The 19648-nt window shown below is 38.8% G+C and overlaps 1 protein-coding gene across 2 annotated transcripts in view; it reads right to left on the minus strand.

Annotated features, from left to right (window-relative positions):
* The window catches only part of EFCAB14 (EF-hand calcium binding domain 14), a 38165-nt gene that overhangs the window by 10589 nt on the left and 7928 nt on the right, over positions 1-19648 (minus strand). The window contains exons 3-8 of one of the 2 annotated variants that reach the window (XM_063106204.1): positions 18509-18654; positions 8548-8646; positions 5238-5348; positions 2960-3064; positions 1719-1910; positions 95-181 (exon numbers count right to left, since the gene is read on the minus strand). In XM_063106204.1, coding sequence (XP_062962274.1) covers positions 95-181; positions 1719-1910; positions 2960-3064; positions 5238-5348; positions 8548-8646; positions 18509-18654 — 740 coding nt within the window. The remainder of the gene's footprint in view (positions 1-94; positions 182-1718; positions 1911-2959; positions 3065-5237; positions 5349-8547; positions 8647-18508; positions 18655-19648) is intronic. The other variant, XM_063106206.1, reaches the window with a different exon arrangement.

Consider the following 19648-nt stretch of genomic DNA (forward strand, 5'->3'; position numbering starts at 1 on the left):
AAAGTGCTCCTTTTGAGGAAGAAGCTGTAGGTCAAAAGCACAGAGATGATGATGCCAGTTATTTTTACTTCAGGGTGAAGCACCTATTATTTACCTTAATGCTTTGGGTTTTTACTGTATCTGTTCTGTTGGTCACTTGATCCAATGACTCTCTTTTCAGAGTGGCAGCTCTGTCACCCATCTTAAAGGGCAAAAGAACAAGAGAAGGTTAAAGGCAAACTTTAAAATTTGAAAAACAGCTAGCACTTTTTAAACAAATTGGCCAAACTTATTTAAAAAGTCTCAGAATACTTTCAACAAAAATAGCAGAGGAGTGGGAGAATGGGAAGAGAGAGGGAGAAAGGCCACAAAGAGACAAAGCTGAAACTGATGCTTCTAGTTGTTTTAGTCACAAACTTTAAAACTTTGAGGTAAAAAAGGTGATAGAACTTTTTACCCAGAACCATACTGGGTATGATGCTGTTGAAAGAAACAGTAGGACAGATAGATACTATTACCAATTTTCTCTGTTAGAGAAAAATAAAGTGGGGAAGGCAGAAACAGTAAAGGGAGTTTGGGAGTGGTGAGTTTTCAGAATAAGCCTTGAAAACCTTCAAGGAGTAATATTCATCAAATCATCCGAAATTCCTAGCCCCTACTTAGCTTAACTGAGTTTAAAAGGGGGGTTTAAAATAAGACTCCTTTAATCTTCACAGCTTTGTAGTAAGTTACACACCCCTGTAAAGCAGGAGGGGAAACAGGTCTTCCTACTCAACTCTTCAAAGCCAAGTCCAGGCACCTTGCCAAGGCTCCACTGTGGCAGAGCCAGCTCAAACACTGCTTTCCATGAGCCAGAGTTTGACTTCACTTTATTTGTGGGCTTGCTTCCAGCTTTGGTGGTTACTCGGATTTGTAGTAAAATTTCCTGTATTTGGTTTCCTTTTTTTTTTTAAATATATGTCTGTGTCTTTACTGTATGAAATCTTTAAGGGTGGGGCCTACAGTTATTAAAAAATAATCCATATGGACCCCAGCACAACATATATGTGAAAGGTGATGTTAAAAAAACACATTTTATTGATGATGACAAGAAAACCAGTATATAGCAAGGTCTGCCAGCATCAGTGACTTAGTAGGTCACTCAGTTTCCTTATGTGTAAAATGGGAGCCTGGATTCAATGCCCTCTTACGTTGAGGAGCTGATCTGATCTGTTTTAAATGGCTTTCCTGACCTTACATGGAAAAGAATGCAGACAGAAGCAGAATAAATCTTAAATATGCAGACAAAAGAAGAATAAATCTGAAAGCCAAGTTATGGCTTAAAGAAATGGTGAAACATTTTTGGTTACTATCACTGTCATTGGTCCCATCCTTAACTTAAAAAAGAAAAGATCGAGACGACCTCCCTTGGAAATACATGCCAGAGCTTCCCTACCAGATGGGTCACTGGTAGCATAATAGGAGGCTTGTCATCTCTGCTGACAACTTGTGGTGAGGCCTTGGTAAGTGACTTGACCTCTCCACATTTCCCTTTACCAATCATGACTAACACTGCCTGTGCCATTCATATCACAGAGCTAGTGTGAGGATTAAAGGAGACACGGATTAAGCAGAATACAAATGTGTAGCCTCTCAAATATGCCAGAAGACTGTCTTCAAAAGGCTGTGGAATGTCATCCATGTACAGACAGAACACAGTGCAACACAGAACATGCCTCAAAAGATGTGAAAAGGCTTACCATGCTGAAGGACAGGTTTGCTCTCTTTTCTACCTTGCTCATAGCAACCACTTCGCTTTCTATCAGGTTGACTCTCTGGGTAAGATTACTGACTGTCTCATTCATCCCCTCGAGTTTAAGATCATTCTGTCTCTGGTACCCCACTAGGGCACTGTTTACCTCCTCTAAAGAGTTGTGAAGATACAGGATATCCTAAAGTAGAAATAAATCAAGTTGTGGAATCCAACTAAAGACATACAGTAGACAAACAGGCCAGCGGCCCTGAACAACCATTATGTCAAGTTACTGAAGTAAACGCCTTTCCCTGGTTTTGACCATCAATTGCCTGTCTCTGTTTTATCCCTCCTACTCTAAATCGCTCTCAGTTTACTCTCTCTGGGAATTGTTTGACCTCAGCTAGACAGGAGGGGGAAAGAGAAAAGAGGACTATCTACGTGATTTACTCTCTGGTCCCAGACAGCTGAGTGCTTGGGAATTAATTTCCTAACGTTTACTTCACCTGCTGGTGGGAAAGCTTGCTGGGTTATTAACTGAAAGGCCCATTAACCTAATTTGTCAGATCAAAACTACCTTAGGAACAATACCAATTACTGAATTGGCTCATGTAACAAAACCATAGCAAGTTGTGCATTATTTAGTACAAGATTCAATTATTTTTATTGACATCCTCTAGTACTGATTACTAGTTAAAAAGGAATGATGACTACAGGTTATAAAGGGCATTAAACTCAGGACAGGAATTCTTCTTAGTGAAGATTTTCTTTATTCTCTTTAATGTGATTCTGAACTCAATATCCTTTTTCCCCCATTGCCCTTTCGTCTTTAGACTTTAGAAAATCCTGATTTTCGAGGATATGCTTCTAACATTCTTAGAAGTTACTGTGGCTCAAAATAGCCATCACTCTGGTTTCATCTACTATACATCTATCTTTAACTTGCCCAGATTGCTATTTTTCATAAAGAGTTTCAGGATAATCTAGTCGTTCTATGTCTTTTAAGATGTGAAAGGAATTTACTCCACTGATTGACATGCAGGGAAAAAAGCAGAGTGTCAAAGAAAAGACAGGACAGCATTTTGGATCCCCAAGATATCAACATACATCTCTCTCTGCTCAGTTCTCAAGAAGGCAAGTAAATGCATGAAGGACCTGCCGAGGCACCACAACACTAAGCCCAAAGTACTCAGGCTGCCTCCATAGCCCATCATGATCACAGGGAGTTAGGCCAGGGACAAAAAGTACCTGTTTCAAATTCTCACTGTGGGTTTTATTGTCAAGTTCTAATGTAGCTGAAGGCGATAGAATCATCTGGTTGCTTCCAGTGGCCTCCTTCAAGATGTGCTGATTCTATTAACAGGAATGAAGGTTAGTGTAGGCAGCAAGTAATTACTAGATCTACTTAACCATGTGGGATAGTTCTGGAATATTCTAACCTCTCCCAAGGTGCATCTGCAGATTAATCAACAAGTATTTACCAAGAACCTACAGTATAAGGAGTTCTGTGCTAGGACCTGAGGGAACCATGTGCTTTGGGGATGCTTAGCCCGAAGCATGAGCTGGACCAGCAATACCCAGGTGATTTCAGGGAACTGAGATCCTTCTAGTCTGTTTCTCAGCCTCTTAATGGAATGAACTCTCTAGAAACCATTTTTCCTCTCCCCCAGTACTTGTATTCCCAGAGTAACTACAGAATCACTATATCTTTCCAGGGACCAATTCACTGTAAACCTGGGATAGTGTCATCATTTTTACTGGACTAAAGAGATTTGGACATTAAAAGAGCAGCCAGTCATGTAACCACTAGCTTTGGGCATTGAGTACAACCTCCAATCATGCACATTATTAGTTTTTCCCTTATAGCACAGGTCAAGATTTGTGTTTGAGGGTTACCCTTCCTTTCCCATTCCCTTCCCACTTGTCCAGTCTCTCTTGGCAGAGACTGAAGTATAACATGTTTATACAGGGAAAAACTCTGCATGGCTTAATCCTTCAGAGCCCATAACTATGACTCATTTAATATAAAGTATGCCAGCAGGAGGATTACTATTGGCAGCCATGAATGTTTAAAAGAGGCAGATTTAGTTATAATGGAATGCAATTGGTGAAAACAAGTTATTTTCCTTGAAATCTGAAATCCTAGACATTTATCAACCCTACTTTTATAAGAAACAGAAGACAACAATAAAGAGAAAAGGAGGGGGGAACCCAAAGTTCTAGAAAGCAGGAATTTTTCAGTTGGGAAAACATATTTTAGAAAATAATCACTTCAGAACATGCTGAAGATATTAAGATAATAATAAAAGAATTGCTGAGTTAGAGGGGTCTTTATTATGATGGGTTGCACAGTTACTCAGTGGTAGTTGGAACTAGAATCCAAATGTCTGGACACCCAGATTAATGCTTTTTCCTCTGGGTTAGTCCCATTAAATAACAGTGAGGCATACTGGTTCTGAAGAAAATGAAAAACCTCGCTTTCTAGAGCTCTCTAACATAGCACAGGTCTCCTTGGTACGAACTGCCCAGTTTTAACTCAGAACTCTAAAGTTTGGAAACAGCATGTGGGCAAATTTGGAAATTAGTAGAGAGACTAGGGAACCTTTGCGTGCCTTGAAAAGTCCTGATCTCATGTACATATAACTCATCTCCCCAGCAAGACAGCAAGGGCTGTGCCATCCTTTTCAAACCTTCGTAAATCCTTTATTGGGCTGTTACCCACTAAGTGATTAGTTAAGGCCTCTGAATGACTGTGGACAGCTTACATCTGCAACAGCATTAAGAGACCCAGAAACACTTAAAAACAATTCCTGGGTACTATAGGGGTTTGCTTCTGTCTCAGTTATCTATTGCTGCATAACAAATCATCCCAAACTTTGTGGCTTAAAACAGTGACAATTAATTAGTTTTCAATTCTGTGGGTTGACTGGATTCAACTGGGGGATGGAGGATAGGGTGGTTTTTCTATTCCATGTGGTATAGGCTGAGGTCACACATATGGCTGCATTCAATTGGTAGCTGCCTGGAGCTGGAACATCCAAGAGGGCCTTTCATCCTCTACAGTGCCTCTTCCCTTGGCCTCCCAGCACTTGGGAATCTAAGAGCCCTGCCCTAATTCCTGATGCACAGAATAGTGAGAAATAACAACTTGCTGTTTTAAGCCACAAAGTTTTGGGGTGGCTTGTTATGTAGCAGTAAATAACTGAGAAACGTCTCCACTTCTCTTTCCTTCTTTTTCATTTTCCTTCCTATCCATTCCATTCTCAGGAACTGTGTCTTATTAGTATATCTCCTCAGCACCATGTTTACAAAAGACTCAGCTTTCAATTCTATTTATCTTAACTGCTTAATTTAATGATTGTAGAACAATGAATACATACAATGAATACATACTGTGTGTTAGATCTTTTAAACAGGCGCACAGTAGAGCCTGTTCAGATCAGTGGAAAGTTTTATCACAACTCTCACACAAAAAAGGGTGAGCAGGAACATGCTGGTTTTCTGTAGTGTTTGCAGATCTCCTTACCATATCATTCTGCAGTAATTCCATGGTTTTCTTATGTTCATCCACAGTTTTCTGTATTGCCTCCACAGCAAGATGGACGCTGTTTAAAGTATTGCCAATGGAAGCTACACTCTGAACAGAAAAATGTAGGAAAGGCAGTGTTTTTTTTTTCCCTCTTAATAGCTTTATTAAGATATATCTGACATGCAATAAACTGCACATATTCAAAACACATAATTTGATTTTGAAATATGTACACCTGTGAAACCATTACTTCTATCAACATAATGAACATCACCCCCCAAAATTTCCTCATGCTCCTTTGTAATTCCTCCCTCCCTGTCTCTAAGCAATCACTGATCCACTGTCACTATACATCAGTTTGTATTTTCTAGAGTTTTATATAAATAGGACCAGTGAGCGAGTACGTACTCTTTTTAGCATGGCTTCTTTCACTCAGCGTAATTGAGATGCATCCATGATGTAGCTAGTCAGCACATTGCTGTAAACATTTGTGTACAAGTCCCTTCATCACATGCTTCCTCATCATCACAATACCTGGGAGGTGAATGGCTGATCTATGCTTAACCTTAAAAAAATGGTCAAACTGTGTTCTAAAATGGTTATACCATTTTACATTCCCATCTACAGTGTATGAGCATTCCTGTTACTCCATATCCTGACCAATACTGGTACTGTCTTTTCAATTTTAGCTATTCTAATGGAAGTATACTGGTATATTGTGATTTTAATTTACATTAAACACTGACCTAATGGAGATAAGTATTTTTAATTATTTTAAATCTCTTCAAGCTATGAATTCCATGTAGCTTATATAGAGACAATTAACGGGAATATACATACTATATATAATTGCTTAATATATATACACAAGCATATGTATGTATGTATATAAGTGTGGGTGTTTGTGTGTGTATGTATATGTATGTATGTATGCATATCTCAAGCAATTTTCTCAATTTAAAGAACTTTTCCTAGAGGAAAATCAAACCTTTCCTAAAGAAATTAGTTTATAAATCTGGGACCCCACAGAGAAGGTTCTCCCACAAACTGCCTCTGTCAAGCCCTGCTGCAGGCAGGCAGATGGTCAGAGCTAACATTACCACTGTGTCAGGAGCAAATGATGACTTGAGCAAAATGGGTGGGAACAATTTCTGGTTTTAGGAAACCCAGCATTGCAGAGGTGAAGGAAAAATTCCATTTGACAACGTTTGTTCTTCCTTTACTGTAGAATCCTGTCAGTAACCACTGAGTAGTTAGATGTGGGTAGTAGCTTACTTTGCTTTCATAAAGCCTAAGGAGCCCAAGTGAACTAAGGACTTGGGTACAGGATTCAGAAGCCATCTTTTAAGAAAGTCTTGTCTTCTATGGGAACATCCAAAAGAGTGTTACTATTTGGTGGGTTAGGCATTTTATTAAGACATGGTGACAATTTCAGAGTATCACATTAGTATTTTTTTTTTCTTTTTTCTTTTTTGTGACTGGTAAGGGGATTGCAACCCTTGGCTTGGTGTCATCCGCACTGTGCTCAGCCAGTGAGCGCACCGGCCATCCCTATATAGGATCCGAATCCGTGGCAGGAACGCCACTGTGCTCCCAGCATCACACTCTCCCGAGTGAGCCACGGGGTCGGCCCCACATTAGTATTTTTAATGAAGGTCATTTTTTATTATATTTATATCCAAGAATCCAAGAAAACAAGAAACAACATCTTCAACATTTAAAAAAAATTACAGGAGATACAAGGAAGTGATATATACTTGGGATGACCTACCATTTCAAAACTAAGACGTGTAAGAAAAGCAGTGCCTGGCATTAGAAATGTACAGATTTGCAAAGAGACAACACACTGAGTAGGCATGTCTAAGCTGGGATGTTATGTATGTAAGCTCTGTTGTTACCAAAGCTACAGGCATTCAAAGACAACTACTGTCAAAGAATCCTCACTGGCTGGATGATGAGCCCATCAGGATACAAGAAGATAGTAAGCTCTTGTTTAAGGATTTTTTTTTTTAAAGGAAACAGCTGACAGCCACGTGAACTCTGAAACTTGTTATTTCCACCAACTGCAAAGTGCCTGCTACATATTAGAGGAAGCTCTACAAATGTTTATTGAATTAACGAATGTAAGAATAAACCAATTTCCTTTTCTAATTCAAGACTGCCAGAGTTGCTTCTGTACTAAAGACAACAGAGGCCTACTATAGAGGCCTTTTTCCCATTGGCCTTTGGGAACAATTGCAAGAATCTGATCTGAACAAGGCTGTCTCCACCTTTTCTTTTTTTTTTTTTTAAGTTTTAAGTAGATGTCTATACTGAATAAGTAGCAAACTATGGAGATTGAGCACACGCAGATGGTGTGGATATAAAATAGCAAGTTTTGTTTTTGCTTATGGCTTAGGAATTTCTCATTCATTTGTGGAAACAACTTATATGTTTATAGAGTCTGGCATATTATCAAATTAAACTTATCACACACTAACTTCTAAAAGTCAAAATTCCTAGATTTGATACTCACTGTTTGGGGTTCCCTTACTCCTGAATCCCTTCTTCCATTTCCTATGGGGGATGATGTTCCTGATATTCTAATTAGGACCAAAACTTGCTATTTTATATCCACACCATCTGTTTGCCAACACTTAATTGTTTCCTGAGTTTTTAATTTTTGCATTTCCCCAGGTCTTTTTTAAAAAACTCTTTCTTAACCATGGAAAATAACAGAGATTTAGAGCAACTCTCAGGTATAATTGGCCAGTATTCATGAAAACATTGCGAATGATGAATTGAGAGCTTATTTGGAGGTTCTAGCAGGAGAGCACAGCTACTTGTGTATACCTTTGATTGAAGAATGGTCCTCTCCTCTATTGGGGAAGGTCATTCTCTTTGACCAAGCAGGCAGCTTCGGGAGGGATGCACATGGAACAGTGAGGGAGAAAGGGGACACCCGCCTAGCCAGCCAGATCAGCTGAATCAACCCTAGTGATCAATGGGGTGACAGATGTCACAGCCAGATAGCCCTCACATCCATGAATGATGAACTGAGAAGGCAACTGATGAAAAGCAAACCCATATATGCTAACATAGGAGTCCCAATAGAGGAAACTGTAGTTTAAAAGAAACTTGCTGCAAATTAAATGCCCAACTAACCAGACCAAAACAAAGTTGTTCTGAACTCTTTAGAACACAATGATACATTTTATTACTGCTCGCTTAAAGCATCTGATTTCAGAAGCCAGGCTTTCACAGAAAACTTGTAAGAAGCTAGAATTACAGCAGTAGGTTAATCTCATTATCCATACATAGCACCTACCTTCTGAAGTCCCTCTACGGTGGCAGGCAGGCTAATTAAGTCTGCAGCTGACTTAACATTGGCTTTGAGGTGGTTTACTGCAGAAGTCAACAGAGAAATCTGAAAGGAAAAGAGTAACAATGAAAACGGAATTTGTAGAGTCCACTCACAAACTCTACAGTTGATGATGTCAAGGTACCCTTGGATTTTACGCATTTCTGTGACTCTGTCAGCTCACAGGAGTAGAGGATCTATAGTACTTTGGATAGACTTGAGATCTGAGAGGCGGCAATAAGTCCCCTTCCATCCCTGTCCAATTTAAACACTAGTGCCAAAGAGCAAAAGGCAAGTATTATTTTTTACACTAGTCCTGGCAGCTACAAGATCCAAAAATCTTAAAATACCCAAAAGTTGCTGTGATTATCACACAATCCTTCAACCATTGGACAGCAAGAAAGCAGATGATCAAGGAACACTTCAATATTTCATTTTGGTGAAATACAACACCTCAGTTATTTACTGAACTTTTGTTCCTGCCCAAATGAGAACATATAAAGTAAAAGCCCATCATCACAAAATACAGTCTATAGGAACTGTACCCCAACAACTTGAACAGCACTTTCAACTACTTCGGGATTTGGTTTTGGTTTAATAATGTGATTAATATTTTAAACTCAATAGCTCAACCAAAGCACCACTTTGTACCCTAAACGGCTCAATAAATACCCACTGACTCACTGACTGATGCAATGAATGTATTAAAATAGGACTTTCATAAAAATAAAATGTGGCTTCACTTCTGCTATTTAGGGCAGAATTCTAGATAGCTGGATTTCTCTCTTGAATGGGGACCGGAGGAACCTGTACAATACTCAGTTTCAGGCTGCAGAGATTTATTCTAATAAGCTTTGCACCATGCCTCAAAACACTCTTGAATGAGTCTTAGTTCCAAACTGCTTTCCCATTCCAAATTCTATGATGAGAACACAGATCTACTGATAGCAATTATATTCAGTGTGGCCCCACAGAGTAACCATCAAAGTTTCTGGGCACCTGTTGCCGGGCAAGCACTGAACTAGGCACCAGGGGGATATAAGATGAAGCAGAACCTGATTCCCTATTCATTCCTTCAACAAATATTTAGCCTCTTCTCTGTGCCAGGCACAGCTGCAGACACTATGGAGACAGTGGCAAACAAGACCATGAGGTTCTGTTCTAATGGCGCTTGCATCTTAGTAGAAGGTGACAGAAAAACGAAGAAGAAAAGAATCAGATAGTAATAAGTACCATGAAAAGAATCTAAACAGAGCTCCTGAGTGAGGAGCAGCTTTGTTTCAACAAGGGAGTCCAGTGAGGAGCCTGGGAACCCAGGTTCTATTCTCCTTTCCTTTTAGGAAGAATAAATTCAGGGGCTTAAGACCAACAAATATCTTTTAAGTCCTATCATACACCAGTGATGAACAAGACAAATGTCAAAAAATCTTGTAGTGTTTACATTTTAGTGCAAGAAGACAATTTCAAATAAGAAAAGTATCAGATAGTGGGAAGCATTAGAAGAAAATCAAAACAAGGCAACTTGATAAGAGTAACTGGGTAGGTATTTCCGATTGGATGGTCAGAGAAGGCCTCTATAAGGACATGAAATTTAAACTGAGATCTAAATAATAAGAAGGAATTAATCATACAAAGATTGGATGAAGTACATTTCAGGGCAGGGGGAATTCTAGAGCAAAGTCCCCAGTACAAGAAAGAGCTTGGCATATTTAAAGGACAGAAAGAAGGTCAGGTGGCAGGACCACATAATATGTGTGTGTTTGGGGGGTTAAGAGGGCAGGAATGGGGTGGGGAGGGAAAGAGAGAGAGAGAGAGACAGAGAAACAGAGAGGAAGTGAGGCCAGAGATGCAGGAAAGGGCCAGACACGCCTGGAGATACCTTGTAGGAAGATTCCTATGGCTGTTCTGTGGAAATGGGGAGACCAGTAAGAAGCCCATCTGGGTAGTCTATGCAAGAAATAACAGTGGTTTAGACTTGAGCAGAAGCAGAGGTAGTAGCAAAAGTAGAGATGACATGATTTGCTGGGACTGGTTATGAGGGGTGAGGAAGAGAGAGGCACTGAAGAAACTTTTAGATCTCTCACTTCAAGGAATTTTCAATATAGCTTAGAGAGAGGGTGAGGGCACATTAAAGAAATAATTAAGCCTTAAATGTGATAGTGAATGAAGTTCTGAGAAAAGGATATTAATGCAAGCTGAAAGGCACAGGCTTCACTGAAGTTGAACTCAAATTGATTCTAATGGAGAAGTTAGAATTTTTAATATAAAAATAAAGCAAGCATTTTTTCTAGGTTAGAAGGGTGAAAGTGGCATTGGGGAGTCAAAAGGGAAGAAAAGTATGAATAGACTCAGGAGCACTTTATAGCACTTCTCAAATAAAAACAATGATTTATTTATCTGTGTGATTATTTGATTAAGGTTTCTCTCCTCCACAAGACTGTAAGCTCCATGTTATCAAGGACTATGTCTGTTTTACTTTCCACAATATACCTGGCACAAAGACAGGCATTCAGTAAGGATTTACTGAATGAACGCCTGGCTGAGAATGAACACTGTGTGTCTGGGATGGATATTGGCTAGTCCAAGTAGAGTAAAGGGCAGAGGCCAGGAGGTAGGAGATAAGGCTAGATAATTAGTGAACTTATTTTTTTCATCAGTAAAATGGGTATAACAACAGCTGTTCAATAACCATCTCATAGGGATTTGTGATGGTTTTAAAATATGTCTACAAATTCTTTGATAGTCCTCCCTTTAAGAGGTAGAAACTGATTCCCTTCCCTTTGAGTGTGGCCTGGATTTAAGTGACTCGCTTCTAGTGAATAGAATAAAGTGGAAGTTACAATGGGCAACTTCGGGAACTAGGTCATAAAAGGCACAATGCCTTCCTCTTTGTTCTCTCTTGGCTCATTCACTCTATGGAAGCTAGATGCTATACTGCAAGGACACTCAAGCAGCCCCAGGTTGAAGAAGCTGATGTTGGGAAGAACTGAAACCTCTAGCCAAAAGCCATGTGAGTGAGGATCCTCCAGCCCCAGTCAAGCCTTCAGATGATGAAACCCTGGCCAACACCTTAGTGATCCTAGCAAGTACCACTCTAAGTTGCTCCCAAATTCCTCACCCACAGGAACTGTGAGATAACAAATGTGTGTGTGTGTGTGTGTGTGTGTGTGTGTGTGTGTGTGTGTGTGTGTGTGTGTGTGTGTGTGTGTGTGTGTGTGTGTGTGTGTGTGTGTGTGTGTGTGTGTGTGTGTGTGTGATCGGTAAGGGATTGCAACCCTTGGCTTGGTGTCACCTGCACCACGCTCAGCTAGTGAGTGCACCGGCCATCCCTATATAGGATCCAAACCCGCGGCCCCGGCGCTACCAGCACCGCTGTGCTCCCAGTGCCGCACTCTCCCGAGTGAGCCATGGGGTCGGCCCCAAATGTTTGTTGTTTTAAACCACAGGTTTTAGGATAATATGCAACCCAACAACAGATTACTAATGAAAATTACATGAGATCTCTAACTAAGGCTTGTAGCACAGTACCTGATACAATCAAAAATATAAAATAAGTGACATTTTTTAGTAGTGAAATTAAATAAGTACTTAAATGTGCAGTTCTCCATAAGTACCCAAAATATTCAGATCAACCATTAACATTCTAACTCTATCCATTTATAAACAAAAATGGATGAGAAACCCTAGCCTAGGAAGATATGCTCAGCAAACTATAAACCTCTCAAGAGTAGCAATTACATCAAGGAGGTTTTCACCCATGCCTTTAAAAAGATATGAATAATAGGTTTGAAAAGAACAAAGGAAACAGGCATTCTCATGTACTGTTCATACAAGTATAAATTGGAGAAGCCTTGTTAGAAGGTTATTCAGGACTATCCATCAACATTTGATGTGTTTATATCCTTTAATTCAGCAGCTTTGTTTCTAGAAATCTATCTAAAAGATTATCTGCTTATGTACACAAAAATGTATGCACAAGTATATCCACTTCTTCCTTATTTGGAATAATAAAACACTAGAAACAATCTAAATGTCTATCAGTAAGGATATAGATATATTACAGAGAATAAAGCAAGCTATAGAACACATATGGAATGACCCTGTTTTTTACACACACACATGCTAACCTATAAACCAATTCACATTAAAAGCTATTATGATTTTGTAAATAAATAGAAAGAAGACTGGAAGAATGTAGCCCATATTATTGACAGTGGACACCTATGGGACAGGGGGACAAATGCATGTGTGTGCGTGTGTGCGTGTGTGCGAGAGAGAGAGAGAGAGAGAGAGAGAGAGAGAGAGAGAGAGGGAGGGAGGGAGGGAGGGAGGGAGGGAGGGAGGGAGATGGGGGCACAAAGATGGGGACTGAAGAATAATTTTCAAAGGAGTTCTATATGAGGGTCCTTCAAAAAGTTCATGGAAAGAATCATGTTACCTTTCAATTCCATTTTTCCAGGAACTTTCTGAAGTTCCCTTGTATGTATTTTGTTGTTTAAATCTTACACAAGAATACATTCACTCTTCTGAAATTTTTAAAAAGACAGAGGTAATATATACATAGGAAAAAGACATCACGTAACTTTGGGTTTTGATAGGTTTCCCTGGCTGGCCTTTTCTTCCATAACCTCCAATGGGCCTTCCAAGAACACCTTAACATGCCCAATCATAAAGTGCTAGGAAGGGGTCCCTCCCTCAGGTATGTTTTACTCAGTGCTCAAAGTATGTACACAGTTGGCTCAAGACCAGTTGGATGGCCAAAAACATAGTTATTCCAAATGCCCTATCAATTACATGGTTACCTTTTAGATATCTGAGGGAACAAACTCTTTTCACTGACAACTGGCCAGATCCTAAAGGGACAACAAGCTATGCTCTGGTTGATCTGGGTAGAAACTATTCTCCCAAGTACTGCAATCCTGAGGCTATACTGATAATCAAGTATCTCAGGAATGGTAAAGGCCTCACAAAAGGCCAGTGTGGATAGTTGGAGCTGCCATTTCACCCAAAACCAGAGAAGCAGCTGAAAGCCAATGCAAGCAGGATTAGATGAGGTGCTGCTGTTCTACTTTTCCCTATGCTACAAAGACTCTAGGCCTAGAGTAGTAACAGTCTCACTGAAAGAGTATGCTCTGGAGAGCTGACCATTAACTCTTCAGTTACCAAACATTACTTAGGGCTTCTTACTCACTTCTAAGACCTGGATCACACACTAGCTATTAGGACTCAGCTATACTCACATAAATTACAAAGCTAGATTCCACCTTCCAGCATTTCTCTATTTAGTGGAACAACACCAAAATCTGTGGAAAACTACAGCAAAGCTGTGTATGTAACCAGAATGGAGAGACAAGGGAACTATCCCATTACTGTCAGAGTGCTCTGAACTCTAATAGATACATTCTAGAATGTCAGATTGGATTCAAGCATTACAGAACTCATTGCTAAGAGTCACACTTTGCAATTCAAAGAGTCTAAAAAGTTGAATTAAGTAGAAACCATTAAGAAAAAAAATCCATTCTAGCCAAAAGATGAGTCATGACTTTCATGCATATTACATGACTTTTCATTAGCAAAATTAAAAATAGCTACTGTAGACCATTTGTGTGATAGATCATTTTATACTATAAAGTTGGAAATGCTGCTTTTTTGCTTTTTGGTTGAAATTAAGTGTTCTTTAAATAGAAAGGAAAAAAGTTACTAAAACAGACAATCATCAATGATGAATGACTATGACCTCTAGTAGGGATCCAACATCAGATCCTTTCAACTTTATCTACTGAGCAACTACTGAATCCCTTAGGGGATGTAAAGATGGGAGGCAGAATGCGAAACTGGAAAGAAAACAGGCTACCAGGACTTGACTATTTTTATGTTAGCACTGCTACACAGCTGTGTGACCTTGGGCAAACTACTTAATTTCATAAGCCTCAGTTCTCTTTTTGTGAAACGGAGATACCACCTCCTAGTTCATAGGGTGATAGAAGCAAAGAAAGGACATCACACATGTAGTACTTCTAACAGTAGCCTGCACAAAGAAAGCATGTAATGAATGGCAGTTATGGTCTTCATTGCCATCATCATCATCATCATTTCCATCATTATCTTCATCATGCTTAAGGCTCAGAGTACTGTGTACAACTTTCAGTGCAACTGGATGCATACACAAATAATCACCACATAAGATATTTGGAACTTAAGTGCTAAAAAAAAGATACAGAGAGTACTACAGGACAAGAGAACTCAAGGTCCTCCTTGATATGGCTCTTGCTGACTTACCTTTATCTCTGGCCTTTTCCCACCAAACTATAGGTATAATGAATGACTAAAATTCCCTGAATACACCATATTTTTGTTCATCTAGGCTTTTGTACACATACTTTGTTATTAGTGGTAGTTATGTTATAGAAAAGTTGCAGTATTGGTGAATACTGAACCACTGCTCCTAGGGGAAATACAGGGTTGGGTTCCTGCAAGCCCTCTGGTCACAACATTTTCAACTTATCAATATAATACATAACCTTGTTGTATGTGTGTTTAAAGAAATCTTATTTAATGCATATTGTCGATTCATTAACATTGAAGTTACAGCAAGCAGCACTATAACTCATGCCCAAAAGCAGCTTATCTAACACAAACAAGTATTTTCTCCATAAGGCACATCACAGTCTCCTTGCACTTAGAAACACTAGAGAGCACTTTAGCACTATATCTGGGGGAAATTTTAAACAGTGAAATTACCCAAAACCACAAAAATGTGAAACATGTGGCACTAAATATACAGCAAAAAAGGCACTTGTTTATAGTAAGAGAACTGAAACAAGAAGGCAACATGCTGTCTTGTTTGCCCTCAGCAGTAAACGTGCGTGCGTGTTGGGTGACTCAAATTTTTCCCAGCTGTGCATGTGTGGGTGAATGACAGCAAAGGTGTCACAGACATAGATTTTGGGGTTACAAATAAATTTTAGTGACTAGGAAAATTAGCAAATATGGAATTCACAAATTATGAGGATCAATTGTACTAATGTTTTACCTAGAATACCTTTCTCTCCTTCTGCAGAATTCACCTGGCTGACTCATATTTACACTTCAGGACTCAATTCAAGGTCTTTGGGAAACCTCTCCTGATCCTAGTCTGGGTTAGATACATACTTAAAAATGCCCTCACAGTACTCATTTGGACCCATTTCTTATTGCTTCTCAGGCTGTTTTATAATTGTTTACTTTTCCATCTCCTCCATTTGACTGTAAGATCCTTGAGGGAAGGAATCACATCTTTTTTGGTTTTGAATCTACTATGGTTTGTATGTTTGTGTCTCCCTAAAATTTGTATGTTGAAACCTAATCTCCAATGTGGTGGTATTAAGAGGTGGAACCTTTTAGAGGTGATTTGGGAGAGCTTTGTCCTCATGAATGGGATTTGTGCCCTTATAAAAGAGGTCCGAGGAAGCTTGTTTGTCCCTTTGCCATGTAAGGACACAGCAAGAAGACACCATGTATGAAGAAGAGAGCAGGCCTCAGCAGACATCAAGTCTGCTGGTGACTTCATCTTGGACTTCCCAGCTTCCAGGACTGTTAGCAGTATATTTCTGTTGTTTATAAGCTACCCAGTCTAAGGTATTTTGCTATAGCAGCCAGAATGGACTAAGACAGAATTCCAGGCCTAGCTCCATAAAAGCAACTCAGTAAACATTTGTTGAATTAATGGTTTTCAAAGAACAGTGAGGAGACTCCCTACAACAGTCGAGAGGGAATGGGTGTAAAATCAGAGGTTTCATGAATAAAACAGAAAAGTAAATGAGATTTCAACTATTAAAGATTTTTCAGGGCCAGCCTGTGGCTTACTCGGGAGAGTGTGGTGCTGATAACACCAAGGCTATGGGTTCGGATCCCTATAAAGGGATGGCTGGTTAGCTCACTTCGGAGAGTGTGGTGCTGACAACACCAAGTCAAGGGTTGAGATCCCCTTACCGGTCATCTTTATATAAGGATTTATTTATATATATATATATATATATATATATAAAAAAAAGATTTTTCAAGGCAAAATAAGAAAACCACTCAGAAATGCTGAGCTCCCTTTGGAAAAAGCATAAACCTCTGCTTTACCATCACCTGTCCTTTGGGCCCATGCCAGCAGAGAATTCCCCTGCATCAGTCAGTCCCAGCATCTTTGAAGGCAGACTGAAGCTAAATTGGAGAGGGTTTCAGTTCACTCTCTCCCAGTTTCATATATGAAGCCCTAAGACTGAAGTAAGCTTTCTTGTATACTTGCCATCCCAGGTACTTCTTGCATTAAAAATAACAACCAGGCCAAGAATAAGAATGATTCTTTTGTATTCAGATTCCTGGTTAAAGAGGACTCGGAAACAAAAACATATACCAAAGATTTGAAAATCTATGTGTCTTCTCACACCAACTACCAATTTCCTCTTTGACTCTTTTCATAATGTCAGTATGTAAGAAGGAGATGGGAAATAGAGAGCCGACATTGCCTCTTTGTGCTGCACAACCTCATCTTCGACTCAGAGTGGTAAATTCCATGACTGGCTACCTATATGGAATCCACGGTTAGCCCCAGGAAAGATGCTAATCATCTCTCGGTATTTCAGTGTGGTCTACTTTCACCTGATGTAACCTCTGGCCAAACAGTTTATCTGATGTGTGAACATAAGCAAGGCCACAGTTTATATACTACTCTTTTTGCCAAAAAGGAGAGCATATTTGGTCTTCCATAATTACTGAGAGTCCAAGCATAAATGACAACTAGTAAATACTAGGTGCTGCAACCCATCAATTATTTCATGAGTAATTTTAAAATATGAAGTAGAACTGAATAGAAAATAAAATATCATAAGGCATCTTACATATTAAAAGTGAGATATTATTTTCAGAAACTTTTATTTCAGTTACATATAGGCATATACGTGTTTACTGGATAACAATGTAAACATTTCTTACTGTGGGTTCCAGGCAAAAGTTCTGAAGCCACTGCCCGGGCCATTGATCTTTGGTCATAAGTGCTGAATTGCCCTACTCCTGAACTACTGCTAAGAAAGAACTACTTTCTTTTATCACCGGCTCATTCTCAACTTTGTGACTATATTCTGAAGAAAATAACCTCTTAGCCCTAATAAGAGTGACATATCTCTATTTTTAAGCATTTTGCATATGTACCATTCATTTGGTACTTGAGTTGTCTTTTCAATACAGATATCTTTTTTAACTAAACTAGAAAAATTGAGGACAGGGCTATAGTTACCCAGTGACAACTACAGCACCCTTATAAATAGAAGATGCTTGATCAAAATCTTTAGAATAAGCCCTTTTTATTTGGCAGAGACCATCTTTTGGAATCAATGCCTGAGCTCTGGCCAATTTAGGGACTGGAAAAGTTTATGCTCTAGGCTTGCCTGCCTGGCCAAGATATTTAACCAACTCCACCACCTGCTCCTAAGCTATTCTAGAATGACTACCATTTGCTGTTGATGGTTTTCAGATTTGTTTTAGCATAGTATACAACAGTACATCCCAAGGGTGCATCTGTATGTTTATAAGCTCTATTAAACAAAATAAGCTCTCATTATCTAACAAAAATAGGCTATTCATTTTTCGTGGGGGTTAGTAATACTTCTTTTTGATACCTACATTACTCCATAGGTGAAGCTGACTTAAGAATTTCTAACTCCCTCTAAATTGCTCTGCTCTGTTCCTTTGCAGAAAGGGTTAACATTTTAAATATTTGGTAAATGCATAACTATTATCTATTTTACCTGACTTTAACATGTTGAGATCATGCTATGCAAAACTCCATTTCAAAAAATCAATCTGAAGTGAATTCCCTATACCTACAAATTCATACTAAACAACCAACCAACCAAAGTAAATATTCATAGCTTACACAGAAATAAAATCATACTTTTGCTACCTGCTTATTCATTTCTGTGATGTTTATCCAGACTTTGTTCAAGCCCAGCTCTCCAGATTCAATCTTCTCAAGTTGTTTTTGTTTGCTGAGTAGTTCTTCATTAAGTCTTGGGATTTCTTGGAATGAGCTTTTCTGATTAGATTCCACTAAAAGCAAAAATAATAATAATCATAAATAGCCATAAAATTCCCTCATGGCCCCAAGATGAAAAAATAATTATACAGTAGGAAAGAAAAAAGATTAATAAGAATTCCACATGATAATAAATAAATTAATATTTGTCAACTACAAACTGTTCTTTTACTTACGTAAATGTATATCTTTAACACTAAAGAGCCATTTTAACTGGGGCTATTTTACTACTGGCAATACAACTTAAAAGTCAGGTGAGTGAAAATTATAACAAAGAACATGAGCAGAAAGAGTTGAATTTGAATCTGAACTCCCTAACTTACTATGATCTTGAGCAAATTACTCAAATTCTCTGAACACAGTTTCCTCATTTGTAATAAAATGACAAAATACACTTCACAGAATTGTTAGAATTAAGTGAAAGAATGGTTGTAAAGCACTTAGCACAGTTGGCCAGGCATGTAATAAGTGCTAAATAAATGAGCTGACCAGCTCAATTAAAGAGCTTTTTGATTAGTCAATGAAGATTTATCAGCCTTATTCCATTAATGCTCAATGTGACATTATAAGTTATATTTCTAGATGCTTAAATCTATTTTTGTACCTTAAATTGGTCAACTGCAAGATGGTGTCTTGCCACCTTTCAAATACTATTATGAGGACTAAGACTTTTAATTTTTTTCATAAATAGCAAACACTGTTCTCTTAAATCTTAAGTCAATCTAAAAGTTCAACACAAAATAGAAGATAAAGAAACAGGCTAGTGATGGGTGATATTTAGCCTTTTCTTTGAGAAACAACATCTCCAGAATGGTCTAGAGATTTGCCAGCATGAAGGCAGAGGCCTGAAAGAGTGCTTTCTCTTCTTTCCTTAAAGAATATTTTTCCTTCTCATGGAAAATAAAATATTGATAATGGCTGGCCCTCCAGAATAAAACCTACATCAGTTTTTAAAAGCCACAGACTACGTTACTAGTTATATGTTTTCTTTAAAACCAAAACCTGGCT

This window comes from Cynocephalus volans, chromosome 8 (genome assembly GCF_027409185.1).
Source record: "Cynocephalus volans isolate mCynVol1 chromosome 8, mCynVol1.pri, whole genome shotgun sequence".
In the NCBI taxonomy this organism is placed as follows: Eukaryota; Metazoa; Chordata; class Mammalia; order Dermoptera; family Cynocephalidae; genus Cynocephalus; species Cynocephalus volans.